Source organism: Lissotriton helveticus, chromosome 2_1, assembly GCF_964261635.1.
Source record: "Lissotriton helveticus chromosome 2_1, aLisHel1.1, whole genome shotgun sequence".
In the NCBI taxonomy this organism is placed as follows: Eukaryota; Metazoa; Chordata; class Amphibia; order Caudata; family Salamandridae; genus Lissotriton; species Lissotriton helveticus.
This window is the reverse complement of record NC_136059.1, coordinates 88,815,637-88,835,766: the sequence shown is the minus strand read 5'-3', so window position 1 is coordinate 88,835,766 and position 20,130 is coordinate 88,815,637. Positions and strand designations below refer to the sequence as shown.

Below are 20,130 nucleotides of genomic sequence, written 5' to 3'. Positions count from 1 at the left end.
CTATCTCTATATCTCTATATATATCTCTATATCGCTATATATATCTATATCTCTATCTCTATATATATCTATCTATATCTCTATATATATCTATCTCTATCTCTATATATATCTATCTCTATCTCTATATATATCTATCTCTATCTCTATCTATATCTCTATATATCTATATCTATGTAGAGGCCAGTTGGGTGGCATTGTTTAAGAGTGAATCTCAACTAAATTCATATTTATCCTTGAACAGATGCATCAAAAGATGAAGTGGAGTCTAAACGAAGAAAATTGGACCTTCCAGCAAAGTTGCTGCCTTATGATCCAAAGATTGCAGTAGGTGAGTTTCATTGTTGCGGAAAGCTATATATTGCTCACATGTTTAACCTGATTATTTTTTCTCTAAATTTCAAAACTTTCAAGTTTTTGCATACAAAATATCCCTTTAAAAGTAGAGCTACCTGATATACCTTAAATTGGCACTTTAAGAAGTATATTCAAAGTCAAACAATTAATTTCAAGGGAGACTGAATTAGGTTATCTGATAGATATCCAGGCTCAGATTCCTTAACTTAAAATATTCCACCGGCTTTCCCCCCGCCTCCCCCCAAGGAGTAAGACTGGATTGGGAGAATTTCTTCTCTCAGCAGTACCTCTGCACACAGGGGGACTGTGCCACATGGCTCAGCCCTGATGACGTATGTGCAGCCATATAAGTCCATCCCGGCGTGCTGACTTCAGTTTTCTTTTTTTTTGTGTCCCAACGCGGATCAGGAGTATTGGTTACCTCTGGCCTTTTCAGGCCTTCTCGATGCCTTTCAGCGTCCGGGTACAGTGTGCGATGCCTTCAGGCTTCAAGGCGTTTGCGACCTATATTCGGCAGATGTCTGCAACGGATCTATACACGATTTGTAAGAAGCAGAGGTAAATGTAGATAGCACATTACACTCTGTGGTAGTGTGTGCGAGCAGTAAGGGTTTAGCAGAGGGCAGTGTTTAAGCATTTGTTGTACACACAAACCGCAAATGTCACACACTCAGACTGAACTCAGACCAATTTGTTTGTATTGAAATGTTTTGTTATATTGATTATCTGAAAGAGACTATTAGTTATAATTCATTACCTAGTTATAATTCATTACCTTGGAATTACCCCCCAGGCGTCAGACTGGATCTAGAGAATTTTTCCTCAGCAGTATGTAGAAAAGTGTGTTCGAGGCATGTAGGCTGCTGAATTCATATCTATAGCATAGATCGCCGCCTAGTGTTGGGTCCGGATGATTGCACATTGTTGTCCTGGAAGAGTCTTCCAAGTATCGCGAGATAGGTGGCTCCTCCCCTGGACTACAGTGCGCATGGGCATCGACTCCATCCCCAGATTGTTTTTTTCCGCCATTGGGTTCGGATGTATATTCGACATCTCCATTTCGGAATCGATATAGACTTTTCTTAAGGCCCAAAGGCCTTTCGCTATACCGTCGGTATTGTTTTGCGGTCGGTGCCCAGCTCTGTTCCGGCTCCGTTCCCGAGTCGGACGTCCAGAGGAGTCGCGTGGCTCTTCGGTGCTCGAGGCCCAGTCGACACAGCAAGACTTTCGACGACACATCATGGAACGGAGTCCGTTCAAGAAATGTCCCGTGTGCGGATCTAAGTACCCCCACATCGACGTCCACCCGGTGTGCAACAAGTGCCTGTCGCCGGACCACGATGAAGCCAACTGTATGGCTTGTCCCAGGTTTCGATCGAAGAAAACGATTCGACTTCGGCGCGTGGTGCGCCAGGAGGTCCGGCAATCGGCCCCGGTGGACATCTTCGACAGAGAAGAAGCAGACGAACAGGAAGTTCATATGCAGATTTCCCCTCCGGCGTAGGAGATAGACTACGAATACGACGCAGACGTCGAGGTGGTCGAGGCAGAAGAAGTCGTCGACGAGGTAGGAGACGACAATGAGGCCTACGGGGCCACGGAAGATAGCTCATGTGAAGAGCTAAGCCCCGAACGAACAATTACTAAGGTTCAGGTCGAGGGATCGCCACACAGCCTTACCCAAGACCTTCCACCCAGATCCACGGCCTCGCCTGCGGAGCCGACGTTACTCAAAATGAAACTGAAACCTTCGGTGTCGACGAAAACGAAACTAATAGAGACGCCGTCGAAACAGAAGACGTCTGTCCCTCCGGCCACCTCCTCGTCTTCCGATACGTCGGGGCAGCCGAAGCCGAAAGTCGACCAAGGGTGCCGAACCGAAGTCGACCAAGGGTGCCGAACCGAAGTCGACCAAGGGTGCCGAACCGAAGTCGACCAAGGGTGCCGAACCGAAGTCGACCAAGGGTGCCGAACCGAAGTCGACCAAGGGTGCCGAACCGAAGTCGACCAAGGGTGCCGAACCGAAGTCGACCAAGGGTGCCGAACCGAAGTCGACCAAGGGTGCCGAACCGAAGTCGACCAAGGGTGCCGAACCGAAGTCGACCAAGGGTGCCGAACCGAAGTCGACCAAGGGTGCCGAACCGAAGTCGACCAAGGGTGCCGAACCGAAGTCGACCAAGGGTGCCGAACCGAAGTCGACCAAGGGTGCCGAACCGAAGTCGACCAAGGGTGCCGAACCGAAGTCGGTCAAAGGCGTCGAGCCAAAATCAACCAAGGGCGTCGAACAGAAGACTGGGGCCCCGCACCCAGTAGTCAAGGCCACCGACACGAAAACGTCGGCGCCGTCGGCACGGAAGGAGGGCACAGCGCGCCGAAGAGGGCTGATCCTGTACCTCGGCCAGATAAACAGAAGGCATCGACACTCGAGTCTTCACTCGCTGGTGGACCGAAGACGTCTTGTCGGGTCGACGAAACCGTCCGCTTCCTTTACGAAGCAGGTGTCTGATTCTCTCCAACGCATCAGGACCAAGGCTTCCGTGGCCGCACAGAAGGACGCTTCCACCGCAAAGCCAGCTGCCACAACGCCGAAGTCTTCGACGCCAATCCTGTTTACGTTGCCGCCGAAGGTAGCACCGAAGGCCTTCGCACCACGGTCGGTCACCGAAGTGCCCATCCCAGCGTCTACGCCGTCCAAGCCTTCTCAGCCCCTTGGGAGCTTGAAACCTCGACAACCCTCAGTAGAGGATCAGTCGGAGCACTATATCGACACAGACACTGGGAAACTTACCCTCTACAAGAGGAAGATCACGGCAGCCCAGCCTTTGGAGTCCTACACGATTCCTTTGAAGCGCAAGAAGCCTGCTGCAGAATCCCCAGTTCTGGTGGAGCCTCTTGCTCCACGGACTCCACGAGTGGCTACACCCTCACCCACTTATTCGTATGTGGAGGGTGGAGAAGGTGAAGACGAGGAGTATAGCTTTCCTGCCAACACTGATCCTGAGGATCACCAAGACTCATGGGCAGATGCAGGTGACCCAGGGGATCAGCAAACTGCCCAGGACCCTCGGGTCTACAACGTCAAGACCTCTCCTACTGAGGATTCAACGGCATTTAATGCTCTAATTGAGAGGGCGGCTAAAAACCACGACTTCCAGCTGCATGCTGACCCCATCGAAGTGGACTTCCTCTTTGATACCTTTTCCACAGCAGAAAAGACTGTCAAGACTCTCCCCATGCTGAAAGGGGTTCTGAAACATGCTACAGACATTTTTAAAGAACCCACACGAGCCAGGGTGATCAACCCTAGGATTGAAAAGAAATATAGGCCGGCGCCTGGCGACCCCACCTACATCAAAGGCCAGTTGCCGTTAGACTCTCTGGTCGTTTATAATGCCCGGAAGAGGGCAAACTCGCAGACAACTGGTGATGCTCCTCCCCCAGACAAGGAATCTAAAGTGCTGGAGGCATCAGGGAAGAGGGTGGCAGCTCAAGCGGCCAATATCTGGCGTATCTCTAACACTCAGGCACTCCTGGCCAGATATGACAGGGCGCACTATGACACACTAGAGACCCTGTTGCAACATCTTCCTAATCAGTATAAAGAGGCAGCTGAGATGCTTATTCAGGAAGGGAAGCTTATCTCCAACGCTTCAATTAAGTGTGCACTGGACGTGGCGGACACCGCGGCCAGAGCCATTAACACCAGTGTCATGTTGAGACGTCATGCCTGGCTCAGGATCTCCGGTTTCAAGCCGGAGATACAAACTACCATCCTCAATCAGCCAGTAAACCCAGATAGGTTATTTAGTCCTGAGTAGATACCACCTTAGAGAAGATAAATAAATATACCGAAACTGCGAAATCCATGGGGGCTCTCCAGTCCCAGCAGTTTCGGGGCAGCACTTTTCGTCGCTCAGGCAATAGAGGTGTTTCCAGAGGCCAGATGCCCCAGCAAACGCAATACAATAAAGGTGGGGCGCAGTCCTCTTACACAAAGCAGAGTAGAGGCGGCTATCGGGGCAACAGCACCAAGGGCAGAGGACGTGGAAACAACAACTCCCGCTCCTCCGCCACCAACAAACAGTGACGCCCTGGGTCAGGAAGCTTATTCAGTTCGGTTATTGTCTGGAGTTAACATCCACTCCACCCAACATGCCACCAAAACACCGTCCTATGTCCACAGAGCATTTGCACTTATTGCAGCAAGAGGTACTCGTCATGCTGCAAAAAGGAGCAATCGAGCTTGTGCCAGTGGAGGAAGAAGGCACGGGAGTGTACTCCCTGTACTTCTTAATCCCAAAAAAGGACAGGTCCCTCAGACCCATACTGGACCTCAGACCCCTGAATCAGTACATTCTATCAGAACACTTCCATATGCTCACACTGCAGCAGGTTCTCCCGTTGCTTAATCAAGGAGACTTCCTCGCAACCTTGGATCTCAGGATGCCTATTTCCACATTCCATTGCATCCACCACACAGAAAATACCTCAGGTTCACTATTCAGGGTCGGCATTATCAGTTCAAGGTCTTACCTTTCGGGGTGACCACGGCACCCAGGGTATTCACAAAATGTCTGGCGACAGTGGTGGTGCACCTCAGAAGGCAGAACGTTCACGTTTACCCTTATCTGGACGACTGGCTTGTCCAAGCAAAGTCGGCCCAGCAGTGCGCCGCCAACATGTCCCACACCATTCACCTTCTTCACGATCTGGGATTCTCACTGAATTATCCAAAGTCGCACCTTCAGCCAGCCCATGTGCGGCAGTATCTGGGGGCGACAATAGATACTCTGGCAGCCACAGTTCAGCCAAATTCTGTGAGGGTCGACAGCATTCAGTCGCTGATCCAGAAGTTCAGACCGCAACACTCGCTTCCAGCAAGAGTGTTCATGCAGTTGATAGGCATGATGGCCTCCTGCATCTTCTTAGTCCCGCACGCGAGGCTACATATGCGTCCGCTCCAAGAATGCTTGGCTCATCAGTGGACTCCGGCTCAAGGACAGTTGAACGACCTAGTGTTGGTGACCGGTCGGGCATACAACTCTCTGCATTGGTGGAATCCACACAACCTTTGCAAGGGCTGACCGTTCCAGGAGCCTGTGCCACGGATTATCCGGATGACGGACGCATCTCTCCAGGGATGGGGAGCTCATGTACTTCACTACACGGTGCAGGGACTATGGGCAACGCAGCAAAAGAAGATGCACATCAACTACCTAGAACTGATGGCAATCTTCATGGCAATGAAGGCATTCAAAGTACATCTGTGCAACAAAGTCGTGTTGATCCGGACGGACAACATGACGGCCATGTACTACATCCAAAAGCAGGGAGGCACACACTCTCCGCAGCTGTCTCATCTGGCTCAGAGCATGTGGAAGTGGGCCATTCAGAGGAACATCTTCCTCATGGCGGAACACCTCCCGGGCAAGGACAATCAGATGGCGGATCTGCTCAGCAGGTACAGCCATCACATGCACGAGTGGGAGATACATCCATCAGTACTCCGCCCGTACTTCCAGCAGTGGGGTCATCCAGAGATAGACCTGTTTGCCACAAGGGAAAACGCAAAATGCCAAAGCTTTGCCGCCAGGTTCCCTCACCCACAGTCGCAGGGCAGTGCGATATGGAAGAACTGGTCAGGCAGATTTGCGTACGCTTTTCCCCCAGCACCTCTCATACCGCTGGTGGCACGAAAGCTAAAGCAACACTCGATGACACTCATCCTGGTTGCTCCAACGTGGGCACGCCAACCATGGTACACCACGTTTCTGGAACTCTCCGTGGTACCGCATCAAAGGCTGCACCTCACACCCAGGCTTTTGACGCAGAGGCGTGGCGACATTCAGCATCCCGATCCGCAACAGCTCAATCTGGCTCCTGAAGTCTTAGAGTTTGGCTACCTTGACTTACCTCCGGAATGCATGGATATCATACGGGAGGCAAGAAAGCCCACCACCAGGGCCTACTATGCAGCGAAATGGAAGCGGTTTGTCATTTACTGTACTGAACACATCAACCCGCTAGATGCATCCATTCCCAACATCATCTGTTATTTGTTACATCGTTACAAATGCAATCTAGCATATGCTTCCATTCGGATACACTTAACCGCCATAGTGGCTTATCTTCAAAACCGGCAGCATCTCTCTTTTTTCAGGGTGCCTGCCATTAAGGCTTTTCTAGAAGGGCTGAAGCGGGTCATCCCTCCCAGGACCCCGCCAGCTCCTGTCTGGAACCTCAATGTGGTCCTCACCAGGTTGATGGGCCCACCTTTTGAGCCTCTACATTCCTGTGAGATTCAGTTCTTAACATGTAAAGTGGCGTTTCTCATTGCCATCACGTCTCTGCGACGTGTTCGTGAGCTGCAAGCGCTCACTGTACAAGAGCCATTCATTCAAATTCATTCCAACAGGGTGGTGCTGCGCACTAACCCTAAATTTCTTCCTAAAGTGGTTTCGCAGTTCCATGTCAATCAGACTATTGAGCTGCCCGCGTTCTTTCAAAACCCAGAGACGGTAGCCGAAAGGATGCTCCACACTCTTAATGTCAAGCGAGCTTTGATGTACTACATCGATAGGACCAAAGACTTTAGAAGGACACAACAGCTTTTTGTTGCCTTCTCAGCCCAGCACAGAGGCAACCCCATTTCCAAAGCAGGTATAGCCAGGTGGATCGTTAAGTGTATTCAGATTTGCTATCACAAGGCTAAGCGCACTTTAGCGGTCCCCCGCCAGAGCCCACTCCACCCGCAAGTTGGGGGCCTCTATGGCTTTCCTTGGTAAAATCCCTTTGGAAGATATTTGTAGAGCAGCCACATGGTCTACGCCACATACCTTTACTAAACATTACTGTGTAGATGTGCACTCCAGGCAGCTGTAGGGCAGGCTGTTCTTAAGACACTATTTCAGACTTCTGCAGCTGGCACAGGCGGCCGCCGTTAGTGGAGGGACTGCTATGTATTCTATGCTATAGATATGAATTCAGCAGCCCACATGCCTCGAACTGAATATGCTACTTACCAGTATGCATCTGTTCTTGGCATGTAGGGCTGCTGACATTCATATCGCCCGCCCTCCTCCCCGGCGCCTGTAGCGGCTGCAGACTTTTCTTGCATTTACACTTAGGCATGGCCATCGCTTACACTATTAAACTCCATCTTCGCCAATGGCTAAAACCAATCTGAGGATGGAGTCGATGCCCATGCGCACTGTAGTCCAGGGGAGGAGCCACCTATCTCGTGATACTTCGAAGACTCTTCCAGGACAACAATGTGCAATCATCCGGACCCAACACTAGGCGGCGATCTATGCTATAGATATGAATGTCAGCAGCCCTACATGCCAAGAACAGATGCATACTGGTAAGTAGCATATTCATAATCAACCCTTTAATGAGCAACACCTATTTGGACCTAACGTAGATGTATCACTTGGAAAAAATGAAAAAGGATACAGACACCGCCAAATCTATGGGAGCCCTGCAGTCGCAGGCTCCCAGGCGTTCATTTCGTCACTCATCCTATAGAGGTGCCACCAGGGGATACTCTTCAGACACAGCTTCTACCTCGTACAAAGAATCTACACAGTCCATGTAGGAGAGTAGGGTCTGCAATCCTATGATCACCCAGATTTTTGCTTTTTGCTTCACTGGTTTACGACTTTCCCTGGCTGTGGGCCTGCTAATCAGACCCACAGCCTAGCTGTTCTCTCTATTCCAAATTGTACCCAGGTACTGAATTGGCACTGGGCCCTCTGAGTCCCTGTACCCAGGGCTGAGGTGCACCCAGGAGTCTCCCAGGTGCTGCAGCATGTATTATGCCACCCCTGGGCTGACTAACTTAACAGACACAACTGGCTGCTTGACAGCTGGGAGCAAGGTGGTGTAATCACCCTTTGCTTTAGATATAGTATCCCTATATCTAAACCTAAATGGGCACACAGATCTCCTATCAGTCACTCCTATGGCAGGCCTTAACAATCCTGAAGGCAGAGTGCTTGGAATCGTGTGAGATAGTGCTCTGGCATGAGCTGAGCCTGTCTGCGGCTTTCGGGATCAATCCCTTTGCCGTTTCCATGATAGCGTCAGACCATATACTCTTAAGTGCCTTATAATCCTCGCGGTTATGGTAACTTTGGACTGACATTATCTAAACATGTCGTGTAAGGTGTCATACGCTTTGGGATACTACCCCCTCGCCAGTTCTGGCGACGGGGGTAGCATTCCACCCCTCTAGAGGGAGAAGACATGTTGGTAACCTGTAACCCCGGTTAAAGTCAGACATAGCCTCAGCTCCACAAAATGGATGCTGCCACCGAGACACAAGTCTGCCCTCCTGTTGCTGGGAGTCCTCCCAGCGCAGGAGGCAAGGACAAAGGGTTTCCTGTCAGGGGCGGTGCCAGCACCGTCCCAGACAGGATTTTGTGTATCCTAGGTAGGCAGGGCTTTAGAGGAAGGTGACTGCAAGTGGCACCCCGGTGCTCACTATGCATAGGCCGGCTTGAACCAGTTCCAGGGGCACACCAGCCCCTGAGCTGGGGAAAAGCCCGCCAAAGGAGAGGGATGTAACCACCCCCCTCCTAGTCCCACCCATAGGGCAGGACTTAGTCGCGTGCCAACCCCCTTTTGCAGGATAAAGGTAGGAGCTGGCCCCCTTCCAAATTAGATCATCTTTGAATCCTGAACCGACTTTCTATGAAAGGAACTCAAGACTCTTCCTAAGATTTCTCCCTTGTGACTAAGGAGTAGTCACCCTGCAGCAGCAGGCACCATCCAAGCATCGCGGTCTGCTGTAAGTCTCTCCTCCGGATCAAGACTGCCCAGCTCGACGAGAACCGGCTTCCCTGGCACCTCTGACCTCTACCCGCATCTTCAGCCCAGCTGAGACCCGAGGGTGTGACGAGACATCGAGGGACCGGCCATCTTCAAGACTGCACGACGCTTGCCCAGCACGACCACCGAGTGACCCTCGACCGAGTGCTTTGGGGTAAGAGAAGCCCCAACCCTGAGCAGCTCCAGCACCGAAGTTCAGCCCCCTTGCATCCACGAGATCTGCGTGGGGCCCTTCTGCTCTTTGCTGCTCACCGCGTTGTCCAGGTCACTTGCCCGTTGGCTAGTGACCCTCTGACGACGAACTTCGACGACAAACACCGCTGGTCTGGTTGCTCCAGACTGGCCCTTGCTCCCCTCCAACAGAGGAGCACCCCGGACCCTCCTGGTCCACTCCAGACTCCATTTTAAGTCCACCGCGTGGGCTTGCATTTGCCAAGACTTGTTGCCCCAATCCTGGGTCCAGCGACGTCGACAGCAGATACCTTCGTGGGACAGCTCGCACCTCCATCCTGGTCGCCGACAACGCCTCCTGGTCCGAGAGACTGCAGAGCCCAGCAGCGCCCACTCACCTGGTCGAGGTGACTTCGCCCGGTGCCACTCTGGTGCCCACTTAATCACTGGCTAGTGATTCAGAACTTGGTCCCCTCTGCTTTCAGGTCTTCCTTTTCACCGATCCAGGCTTGGATCCTCACGAACTTCTTCACTGGTCGCCTGCCAGCAACTTCTTTCTTCAGGCTCCTGGTTCATCAACGAAGAAACCCGACGACACTTGAACCCTATGCAGCCGCAGCCCCTGGGCTAGGTAAACCGAGTACTCCGGTGCTCCAGCGTAGGCCCACTCTCTAAGTGTCTAGATCCACTTTCGTTTTTGACCTACCTAGTCGGGTTCGCCCGAAAACACTAACTTTGCAATTACTAGGATCCATAGACTTTGTTCCGCATTTCGCGTGAGAGTTCCCACTCTGCACACGACATCCCTAGGTCTCCTGCTAGTAATCTAAAGGTTCAGTAGTCCAGTCCTAGCGATCCCAAAGCCTATGAGAGTAGTACTTACCTGCTAGTAATTTCGCATTCCACTTGTATAGTATATGGTTTTTCGTGCCCCTCGGGCATTTGTGTAAATTGTGCGACTAAGTATTTTCGTAAGAGTTTTGTTGTGTGCTTAGCTCCCTGTCTCATAAAGAGCCAGGGTAGTCTTGTTATAAATAAATATACGTTTATTTTCATAACAACTTGTGTGGTGTCCTTTCACTTGGTGTTCAAGGGGTATATGTGATGGTAAAACAGCTGGCTTAACACGCCCTCTAGAGTTTAGCCTAAAGACTGCACGTGTCCATGCTACTAGGATAGCTGGTCTATCAGGTTGACTTACAACCAAACATCAATAAGGGTTGTTGGAATGATACATAGTGATCACTAGAACAGTGAGCACTGCATATCAGGCCAACTTCTCACATTGGTGAGCAGCGGTTGGGATTTGAGCTTGCTGTTTTACCACACGTATCCTAAGAATATCATTTGAAAGAACACATAAGTACTGAGGTACATATAACTTAGCTTAGAATACTCAGTTCTACTGAACCAGCTGTTGTAGCTCCTAGGGCTTAGCACACCCTAAACTACAACTCTAGCAAGGGATCAGTAGGCAAACAAATAGTGTAGGTAAGTGCACCACTTACACCTCACTAGAAAAGCATGTCTACCCAGGGAGAGTCTACTGAGACTCCTCTAGTGGTTGTTGACCCTCCACAGGTCACTTCAAGATATGCAGCTCTCAGTTTCCAGGAGATGAGACAAGTGTGTACCTCCAGGAAACTGAAACAGGGGTCTAACCCCACCATTCCCTTTCTGATAGGTCTCTTAGAGACATATGATGCTAGAAAAGCCTCTCCTGTAGATGGGAATATGCCAGCCTTAGAGGGTACCATTGGTGATCCAGACCTCCTTGACACCGAGGATGCAGTTGAGGAGGAGGATCAAGAGGAACTCTCTGGGGATGAGGCAAACAAGGGTCCTGAGTTAGTCAGCAGACTCACTAGGGCTAACTTAGACCTACTTGGGCAAGGATCTGGGGGACCCCCAGTACTGACCCTAATTAGGCCTAACCTTGGAGTTAGGAGAGATAGGTCTCCTTCTAGGGACTCCAATAGATCTCTGCACTCTAATGCCGCTTCTCAGAGGAGAAGGATTTCTCCCCAGAGGAGATTTACTTCCCCTCAGAGAATAGAGCATGAAGCAAGGATGAGACAGGCTAATCTGAGGATTGAAAGGGAAGAACTTGCCCTGGCCAAAGAGAAGCTTGCCTTTGCTAGAGAGCAGCAGATGAGTGGGATAGTTCCCACTGGTGGCAGCAATCTCCCAAGAGATAGAGAGAAGGGTTTAGATACTAAACACCTGACTAAGATAGTGCCCCCCTTTAAACAAGGGGATGACATCCAGAAATGGATGGCTGCTTTGGAGAGGGCCTGCACTGTCCAGTGCATTCCCCAGAGTCAGTGGGCAGCTATACTGTGGCTCTCCTTTGAAGGCAAAGGTAGAGATAAGCTCCTCACTACTAGAGTTGAGGATGCTAACAATTACCAGGTCCTGAACAATACACTGGTTGATGGGTTTGGCTTAACCACTGAGCAGTACAGGTTGCTGTTCAGAGACACCCAGAAAACTCAGTCTCAGGACTGGTCTGACTTTGTGGATTGTGCCACTAAGGCTTTGGAAGGCTGGTTGCTGGGTAGCAAGGTTACTGATTACACAGGGTTGTATAATCTTATGATGAGAGAACAGATTTTAAATAACTGTCAGAACCAGTTGTTGCACCAGCACCTTGTTGATTCAGATCTGACCTCTCCCCAAGAATTGGGAAAGAAGGCAGACAAATGGGTCAGAACAAGGATCAAGCAAAACCAGACTCAGAACCAGGGTGGTCAGAAGATAGCAGACCAAAAGGGTAGTAACAAGAATGAACAAAATGACCAGAAGTCTTCAACAGGTCCCCAACAAACCAAAGAGGGTGGGGGGGTCAGGCTTCACAGCAGAAAAAGAAGACTCCAGAAGGCCAGTCAAAAAGGTGGTGCCAATACTGCAAAAGTAAATCTCACTGGTTTAGTGAGTGCACCAAAAGAGGAGGGCAAACTCCTACCACTACAGCCCCTAAGGCAACTGCACCCCCTAGTACAGTCAGTAGTGGTAGTGCACCTCCCAAGGGAATAGTTGGGTTAACCTTGGGAACTGAGGGGTCTGACAACTTAGTTGGCACACTCACTCAGGCTGTCCTTGTCTGTACAGGGGATATAGATAGATAGATATGTCCCCTGATGCAAGTCCCAATACTTTGGGCAAATACAGGCAGACACCTTTTATTAATGGAAAGATGGCTCAGGCCTACAGGGACACTTGTGCCAGTGTCACAATGGTGACACCTAACTTTGTGGACCCTGGACAGATCATGCTAGGTCCAGAGTACCTAGTGACCAATGCCAGCAATGTCACTACCCACCATAGTATGGCAATTGTTGATTTCTCCTGGGGAGGGGTAAGTGGCCCAAAGAAGGTTGTGGTTAGTTCAGACCTCCCAGTAGAATGTCTGTTGGGCAATGATTTGGCAACATCCCTATGGTCAGAAGTGGAGCAGAGGACTCACATGGAAATGTTAGGCTTGCCAGCACATGTGCTTGCTGTGACTAGGTCACAGGCCAAAAGATGCCCCACTGAACAGGTGCTGGATCCTGGAACAATGGACCAGACGCCTCCCAAGAAGAGGAGCAGTAGGGTTAAGGCATTGCCTTCCCCCTTGCCCCAGGTTGAGGATCAAGTCTCTGAGGAGGCTGATCTCAAGGAACTGAGGGAAACTGAGCCCAAAGAGCTTGAACCTGATCAGGTTGAGTTTCTGGGCTCAGGGGGACCCTTCAGGGAAGACCTGGGAAAGGCACAGTTGGACTGCCCCTCACTTGAACCCCTCAGGCAGCAGGCTGCTGCTGAGGCTGCTGGGAATGCCACAGGTACCCACAAGGTATACTGGGATGATGGACTCCTCTACTCTGAGTCAAGAGACCCCAAGCCTGGTGCAACCAGGGGGCTGGTCATCCCCTTGTCTCAGAGAGGTTTCCTTCTTACCTCGGCCCATGAAATTCCCCTTGCAGGTCACTTAGGCCAGAACATGACGTGGGACAGGCTTGTCTCACACTTTCACTGGCCTCACATGAGTGAAGATACCAAGGAGTTTTGTCGCTCCTGTGTCACTTGCCAAGCCAGTGGCATTGTTGGTCCAATGGAACCCCAGACAGCATCAGGGCACAAGTTTATACTGGTGGTAGTGGATCATGCCACCAGGTATCCTGAAGCTATTCCCCTTAGGACCACTACAGCCCCTGTTGTGGCAAGAGCCCTAATTGGAGTGTTCTCCAGAGTGGGCTTCCCTAAGGAGGTTGTTTCTGACAGAGGTGCAAACTTCATGTCAGGATATCTGACAGCAATGTGGAAGGAATGTGGTGTCAACTATAAGTTCACTACACCCTATCACCCACAGTGCAATGGGCTTGTTCAGAGATTCAACAGGACCCTCAAAGGGATGATTCATGGACTACCTGAACCTCTCAGGAGGAGATGGGATATCCTGATACCCTGCCTCTTGTTTGCTTACAGAGAGGTACCACAGAAGGGGGTTGGCTACAGCCCTTTTGAACTTCTGTTTGGGCATCCTGTAAGAGGACCCCTTTGTTTGGTAAAGGAAGGATGGGAGAGACCTCTCAAAAAGCCTGGAACAAACATTGTGGACTATGTACTTGGTCTCCGCTCCAGGATGGCTGAGTATATGGAAAAGGCATCTAAAAACCTTGAGGCCAGCCAAGAACTCCAAAAAGCTGGCATGACCAAAAGGCTGTCCTGACTGTGTACAAGCCTAGACAGGTGTGGGTGCTGGAGCCAGTGGCCCCAGCAGCACTCAAAGACAAATGGTCTGGGCCCCACACAATTATTGAGCAAAAGGGAGAGGTCACCTACCTGGTGGACCTTGGAACTCCCAGGAGCCCCCTCAGGGTGCTCCATATAAACAGGCTCAAGGCATATGTCAACAGGAAGGACATGGGCTTGCTCATGGCCACAGATGAGGGACAGGAGGAAGAGAGTGACCCTCTCCCATACCTGCTCACTCAGAATCCTGATGATGGATCAGTAGATGGTGTTGTCTTTTGTGGCAGCCTCTCTGATCATCAGCAACAGGATTGTAGACCAGTTCTGCAATCCTTCAGACATATGTTCTCTCTGACACCCAGCCAATCTGATTGGTGTACCCATGAAGTTGACACTGGAGACAGTCTGCCTGTCAAGAGTAAAATCTACAGACAGCCTGATCATGTCAGAGACTGCATCAAGACAGAGGTGCAGAAAATGTTGGAGCTGGGAGTCATTGAGCCCTCAGACAGCCCTTGGGCTAGCCCAGTAGTTCTAGTGCCAAAGCCTCACACCCAGGGTGGTAAGAAAGAGATGAGGTTTTGCGTAGACTACAGAGGTCTCAATGCAGTCACTAAGACTGATGCCCACCCAATACCAAGAGCAGATGAACTTATTGATAGATTGGCTTCTGCCAACTACTTAAGTACATTTGACCTGACAGCTGGGTATTGGCAAATCAGGTTAGCTGAGGAGGCCAAGCCCAAGACAGCATTTTCTACCCCTGGTGGGCATTATCAGTTTTTGGTAATGCCCTTTGGTTTGAAAAAAGCACCTGCCACCTTCCAAAGGCTGGTGAATAAAGTTCTCACTGGGTTGGATGACTTCTGTGCAGCATATCTTGATGATATAGCTGTCTTTAGCTCCACCTGGGAGGATCACCTGGTCCACCTGAGGAAAGTGTTAGAGGCACTGCAAAAGGCAGGTCTCACTATCAAGGCCACCAAGTGCCAGATAGGGCAGACACAGGTTGTATACCTGGGCCACCTTGTAGGTGGAGGCCAGGTTCAGCCATTGGAGAGCAAGATACAGGCCATCCAGGACTGGGCTCCTCCAACCACCCAGACTCAGGTTCGAGCTTTCTTGGGCCTGACTGGTTACTATAGAAAATTTGTCAAGAATTATGGGTCCATTGTGACACCACTTAATGACATGACAAGTAAGAAGATGCCAAAGAAAGTTCAGTGGACAGCAAGCTGTCAGAAAGCATTCAATGACCTAAAGCAGGCCATGTGCACAACACCTATCCTAAAGAGTCCAGACTACTCCAAAACATTCATTGTCCAAACAGATGCTTCTGAGTTGGGTGTGGGAGCTGTTCTATCTCAGCTGAATTTTGATGGTAACGACCAGCCCATTGCTTTTATTAGCAGAAGGCTGACCCCCAGAGAGAAAAATTGGTCAGCTATTGAGAGGGAGGCCTTTGCGGTGGTTTGGGCCCTGAAGAAGTTGAGGTCATACTTGTTTGGCACTCACTTCAAAGTTCAGACCGACCATAAGCCCCTCTTGTGGCTAAATCAGATGAAGGGTGAAAACCCCAAACTACTTAGGTGGTCCATTTCCCTACAGGGGATGGATTTTACAGTGGAGCATAGACCTGGTACTGATAATGGTGATGGGCTCTCCAGGTATTTCCACTTAGAGCAAGAAGACTCACCTGGTCAAGGTTAGTTTATTGTCCCAAAGTTTGGGGGGGGGGGTCATGTAGGAGAGTAGGGTCTGCAATCCTATGATCACCCAGATTTTTGCTTTTTGCTTCACTGGTTTACGACTTTTCCTGGCTGTGGGCCTGCTAATCAGACCCACAGCCTAGCTGTTCTCTCTATTCCAAATTGTACCCAGGTACTGAATTGGCACTGGGCCCTCTCTGAGTCCCTGTACCCAGGGCTGAGGTGCACCCAGGCGTCTCCCAGGTGCTGCAGCATGTATTATGCCACCCCCTGGGCTGACTAACTAAACAGACACAACTGGCTGCTTGACAGCTGGGAGCAAGGTGGTGTAATCAGGGTTAATTAGGCTTCCCCCTCCTTCTGTCTCTAAACCCCAGTACCAGCGCGGGGACACGCTTTCTGCGTAACCATGCGCTTTACAAATATCCCTAATAATAATAATAATAATCACCCTTTGCTTTAGATATAGTATACCTATATCTAAACCTAAATGGGCACACAGATCTCCTATAAGTCACTCCTATGGCAAGCCTTAACAATCCTGAAGGCAGAGTGCTTGGAATCGTGTGAGATAGTGCTCTGGCATGAGCTGAGCCTGTCTGCGGCTTTCGGGATCTATCCCTTAGCCGTTTCCATGATAGCGTCAGACCATATACTCTTAAGTGCCTTATAATCCTCGCGGTTATGGTAACTTTGGACTGACATTATCTAAACATGTCGTGTAAGGTGTCATACGCTTTGGAATACTACCCCCTCGCCAGTTCTGGCGACAGGGGTAGCATTCCACCCCTCTAGAGGGAGAAGACATGTTGGTAACCTGTAACCCCGGTTAAAGTCAGACATAGCCTCAGCTCTACATGATGGATGCTGCCACCGAGACACAAGTCTGCCCTCCTGTTGCTGGGAGTCCTCCCAGCGCAGGAGGCAAGGACAAAGGGTTTCCTGTCAGGGGCGGTGCCAGCACCGTCCCAGACAGGATTTTGTGTATCCTAGGTAGGCAGGGCTTTAGATGAAGGTGACTGCAAGTGGCACCCCGGTGCTCACTATGCATAGGCCGGCTTGAACCAGTTCCAGGGGCACACCAGCCCCTGAGCTGGGGAAAAGCCCGCCAAAGGAGAGGGGTGTAACCACCCCCTCCTAGTCCCACCCATAGGGCAGGACTTAGTCGCGTGCCAGCCCCCTTTTGCAGGATAAAGGTAGGAGCAGGCCCCCTTCCAAATCAGATCATCTTTGAATCCCGAAACTACTTTCCACGAAAGGAACTCAAGACTTCTTCCTAAGATTTCTCCCTTGTGACTAAGGAGTAGTCACCGTGCAGCAGCAGGCACCATCCAAGCATCGCGGTCTGCTGTAAGTCTCTCCTCCGGATCAAGACTGCCCAGCTCGACGAGAACCGGCTTCCCTGGCACCTCTGACCTCTACCCGCATCTTCAGCCCAGCTGAGACCCGTGGGTGTGACGAGACCTCGAGGGACCGGCCATCTTCAAGACTGCACGACGCTTGCCCAGCACGACTACTGAGAAACCCTCACGTGAGTGCTTTGGGGTTCGAGAAGCCCCAACCCTGAGCAGCTCCAGCACCGAAGTCCAGCCCCCTTGCATCCACGAGATCTGCGTGGGGCCCTTCTGCTCTTTGCTGCTCACCGCGTTGTGCAGGTCACTTGCCCGTTGGCTAGTGGCCCTCTGACGACTAACTTCGACGACAAACACCGCTGGTCTGGTTGCTCCAGACTGGCCCTTGCTCCCCTCCAACAGAGGAGCACCCCGGACCCTCCTGGTCCACTCCAGACGCCATTTTAAGTCCACCGCGTGGGCTTGCATTTGCCAAGACTTGTTGCCCCAATCCTGGGTCCAGAGACGTCGACAGCAGATACCTTCGTGGGACAGCTCGCACCTCCATCCTGGTCGCCGACAACGCCTCCTGGTCCGAGAGACTGCAGAGCCCAGCAGCGCCCACTCACCTGGTCGAGGTGACTTCGTCCGGTGCCACTCTGGTGCCCACTTAATCACTGGCTAGTGATTCAGAACTTGGTCCCCTCTGCTTACAGGTCTTCCTCTTCCCCGATCCAGGCTTGGATCACCACGAACTTCTTCACTGGTCGCCTGCCAGCAACTTCTTCCTTCAGGCTCCTGGTTCATCAACGAAGAAACCCGACGACATTTGAACCCTATGCAGCCGCAGCCCCTGGGCTAGGTAAACCGAGTACTCCGGTGCTCCAGCATAGACCAACTCTCTAAGTGTCTAGATCCACTTTCGTTTTTGACCTACCTAGTCGGTTTCGCCCGAAAACACTAACTTTTGCATTTACTAGGATCCATAGACTTTGTCCCGCCTTACGCGTGAGAGTTCCCACTCTGCACACGACGTCCCTGGGCCCCCTGCTTCTAATCTAAGGGTTCAGCATTGTAGGCCTAGCGTTTCTACAGTCCATGAGAGTAGTACTTACCTGCTAGTAATTTCGCATTCCACTTGTATAGTATATGGTTTTTCGTGCCCCTCGGGCATTTGTGTAAATTGTGCGACTTTAAGTATTTCTTTAAGAGTTTTGTTGTGTGCTTAGCTCCCTGTCTCATAAAGAGCCAGGGTAGTCTTGTTATAAATAAATATACGTTTATTTTCATAACAACTTGTGTGGTGTCCTTTCACTTGGTGTTCAAGGGGTATATGTGATGGTAAAACAGCTGGCTTAACACGCCCTCTAGAGTTTAGCCTAAAGACTGCACGTGTCCATGCTACTAGGATAGCTGGTCTATCAGGTTGACTTACAACCAAACATCAATAAGGGTTGTTGAAATGATACATAGTGATCACTAGAATAGTGAGCACTGCATATCAGACCAACTTCTCACAACGGCCTTCCACATCGGGCAGTCTATCACCTTGCCAACCTTCTTCCCGCCACCGCATCCCTCTAAAGAGGAAGAGCGGCTCCACCGTCTGGACCCAAAACGTGCGCTCTCATTTTATTTGAGTCGCACACGCCAGTTCCGGGTGGATGACCAACTCTTTGTTGGTTACGTGGGCGCTAAGAAGGGGAAAGCGGTGCACAAGAGGGCCATCTCCCGGTGGATCATCTTGTGTATCCAGGCATGCTACTCTTTGGCTAGGAAGGAGCCCCCGGCTGGATTGCGGGCTCATTCCACCCGGGCCACGGCGACTACCACTGCCCTGGGCAGGGGTGTGCCCTTACAAGACATCTGTCAGGCTGCTACGTGGGCATCGCTGCACACGTTTGCGAGACACTACTGCCTGGACAGCCAAGTCCGGAGGGATGGCTTCTTTGGTCGTTCCGTCCTCCAGGCCTTTCTGGTGTGAATATTGGTTCGCAGACCCACCACCGGGGTTGGTATTGCTGGGGTATCTATTCTAAGGTAAGGAATCTAATACTAACGTGTCTCTTTCAGATGCACAAGTTACTACTTGTGTAACGATATATCTGTAAGAGACATTAGTTAGTATTAGATTCCTTACCGACCCACCCATCCTCCCCGTTCTGCGAACCGATATCTAGGGTTAGGGTTGTCCCCTTTCAGGGCCCTAGTTTCAATGGCACCAGTGTTGGTTTTTAACATGGCTCTGCGTTTTCTGGCGCGGAAAAGCTGTGTCTAAGAACTGACGTCAGCACGCGGAGGCGGCGTCATCACGGCGCCGACGACGGACGCGGAGCCGCAGACGACGCCTACCGACGCGCAAGAGTACTGCTACGCAAAAATTTCCGGATCCAGTCTGACGCCTGGGGATATTCTAAGGTAAGGAATCTAATACTAACTAATGTCTCTTACAGATATATCGTTACACAAGTAGTAACTTGTGCATCTTTACCCACTAAAATTGTTCCGTCTGGAGGTTTCTGTCCTTCTCCAGAAATTGGCAAAAGAAGGAGTTCCTCCATCACAATAAGGAAAAGCGGTATACACCAAATACTTCCTAGTTCGAAAGAAGTATCAAAAGCAAACTTTCAGGCCTATTCTGATCTCCGCTCACTGAACAAGGTCATCCAGCAGGAGAAATATTGCATCTCGGCACTTCATCAAATAAAGCACATCTTCAGGAAGGGGATTGGATGCGTTTGATCTCCATGATGCGTACTTCCACGTCTTGATTGCACCACAGCACCGGAAGTTCTTGCTCTTTATGGTGGGCTCCAAACATTATCAGTACAGAGTCCTGCCGATTGGCATGAAATCTGCACCACGAGTATTCACAAAATGCATGGCAGTGGTAGCCGCAGCTTTACATCGCCAAGGCCGGTTAGTATATCCATATCTAGATGACTGGCTTCTAAAAGTTTTGTCACCCCAAATGGGGAAGAACCACTACTGGATCT

The 20,130-nt window shown here is 50.7% G+C and overlaps 1 protein-coding gene across 2 annotated transcripts in view; it reads left to right on the top strand.

The window, feature by feature from the left end:
- ZNF638 (zinc finger protein 638) overlaps positions 1-20,130 on the top strand; it is a 985,826-nt gene that overhangs the window by 857,896 nt on the left and 107,800 nt on the right. For both annotated transcript variants that reach the window (XM_078674499.1, XM_078674497.1), the window contains one exon: positions 245-331. In XM_078674499.1, coding sequence (XP_078530625.1) covers positions 245-331 — 87 coding nt within the window. The remainder of the gene's footprint in view (positions 1-244; positions 332-20,130) is intronic.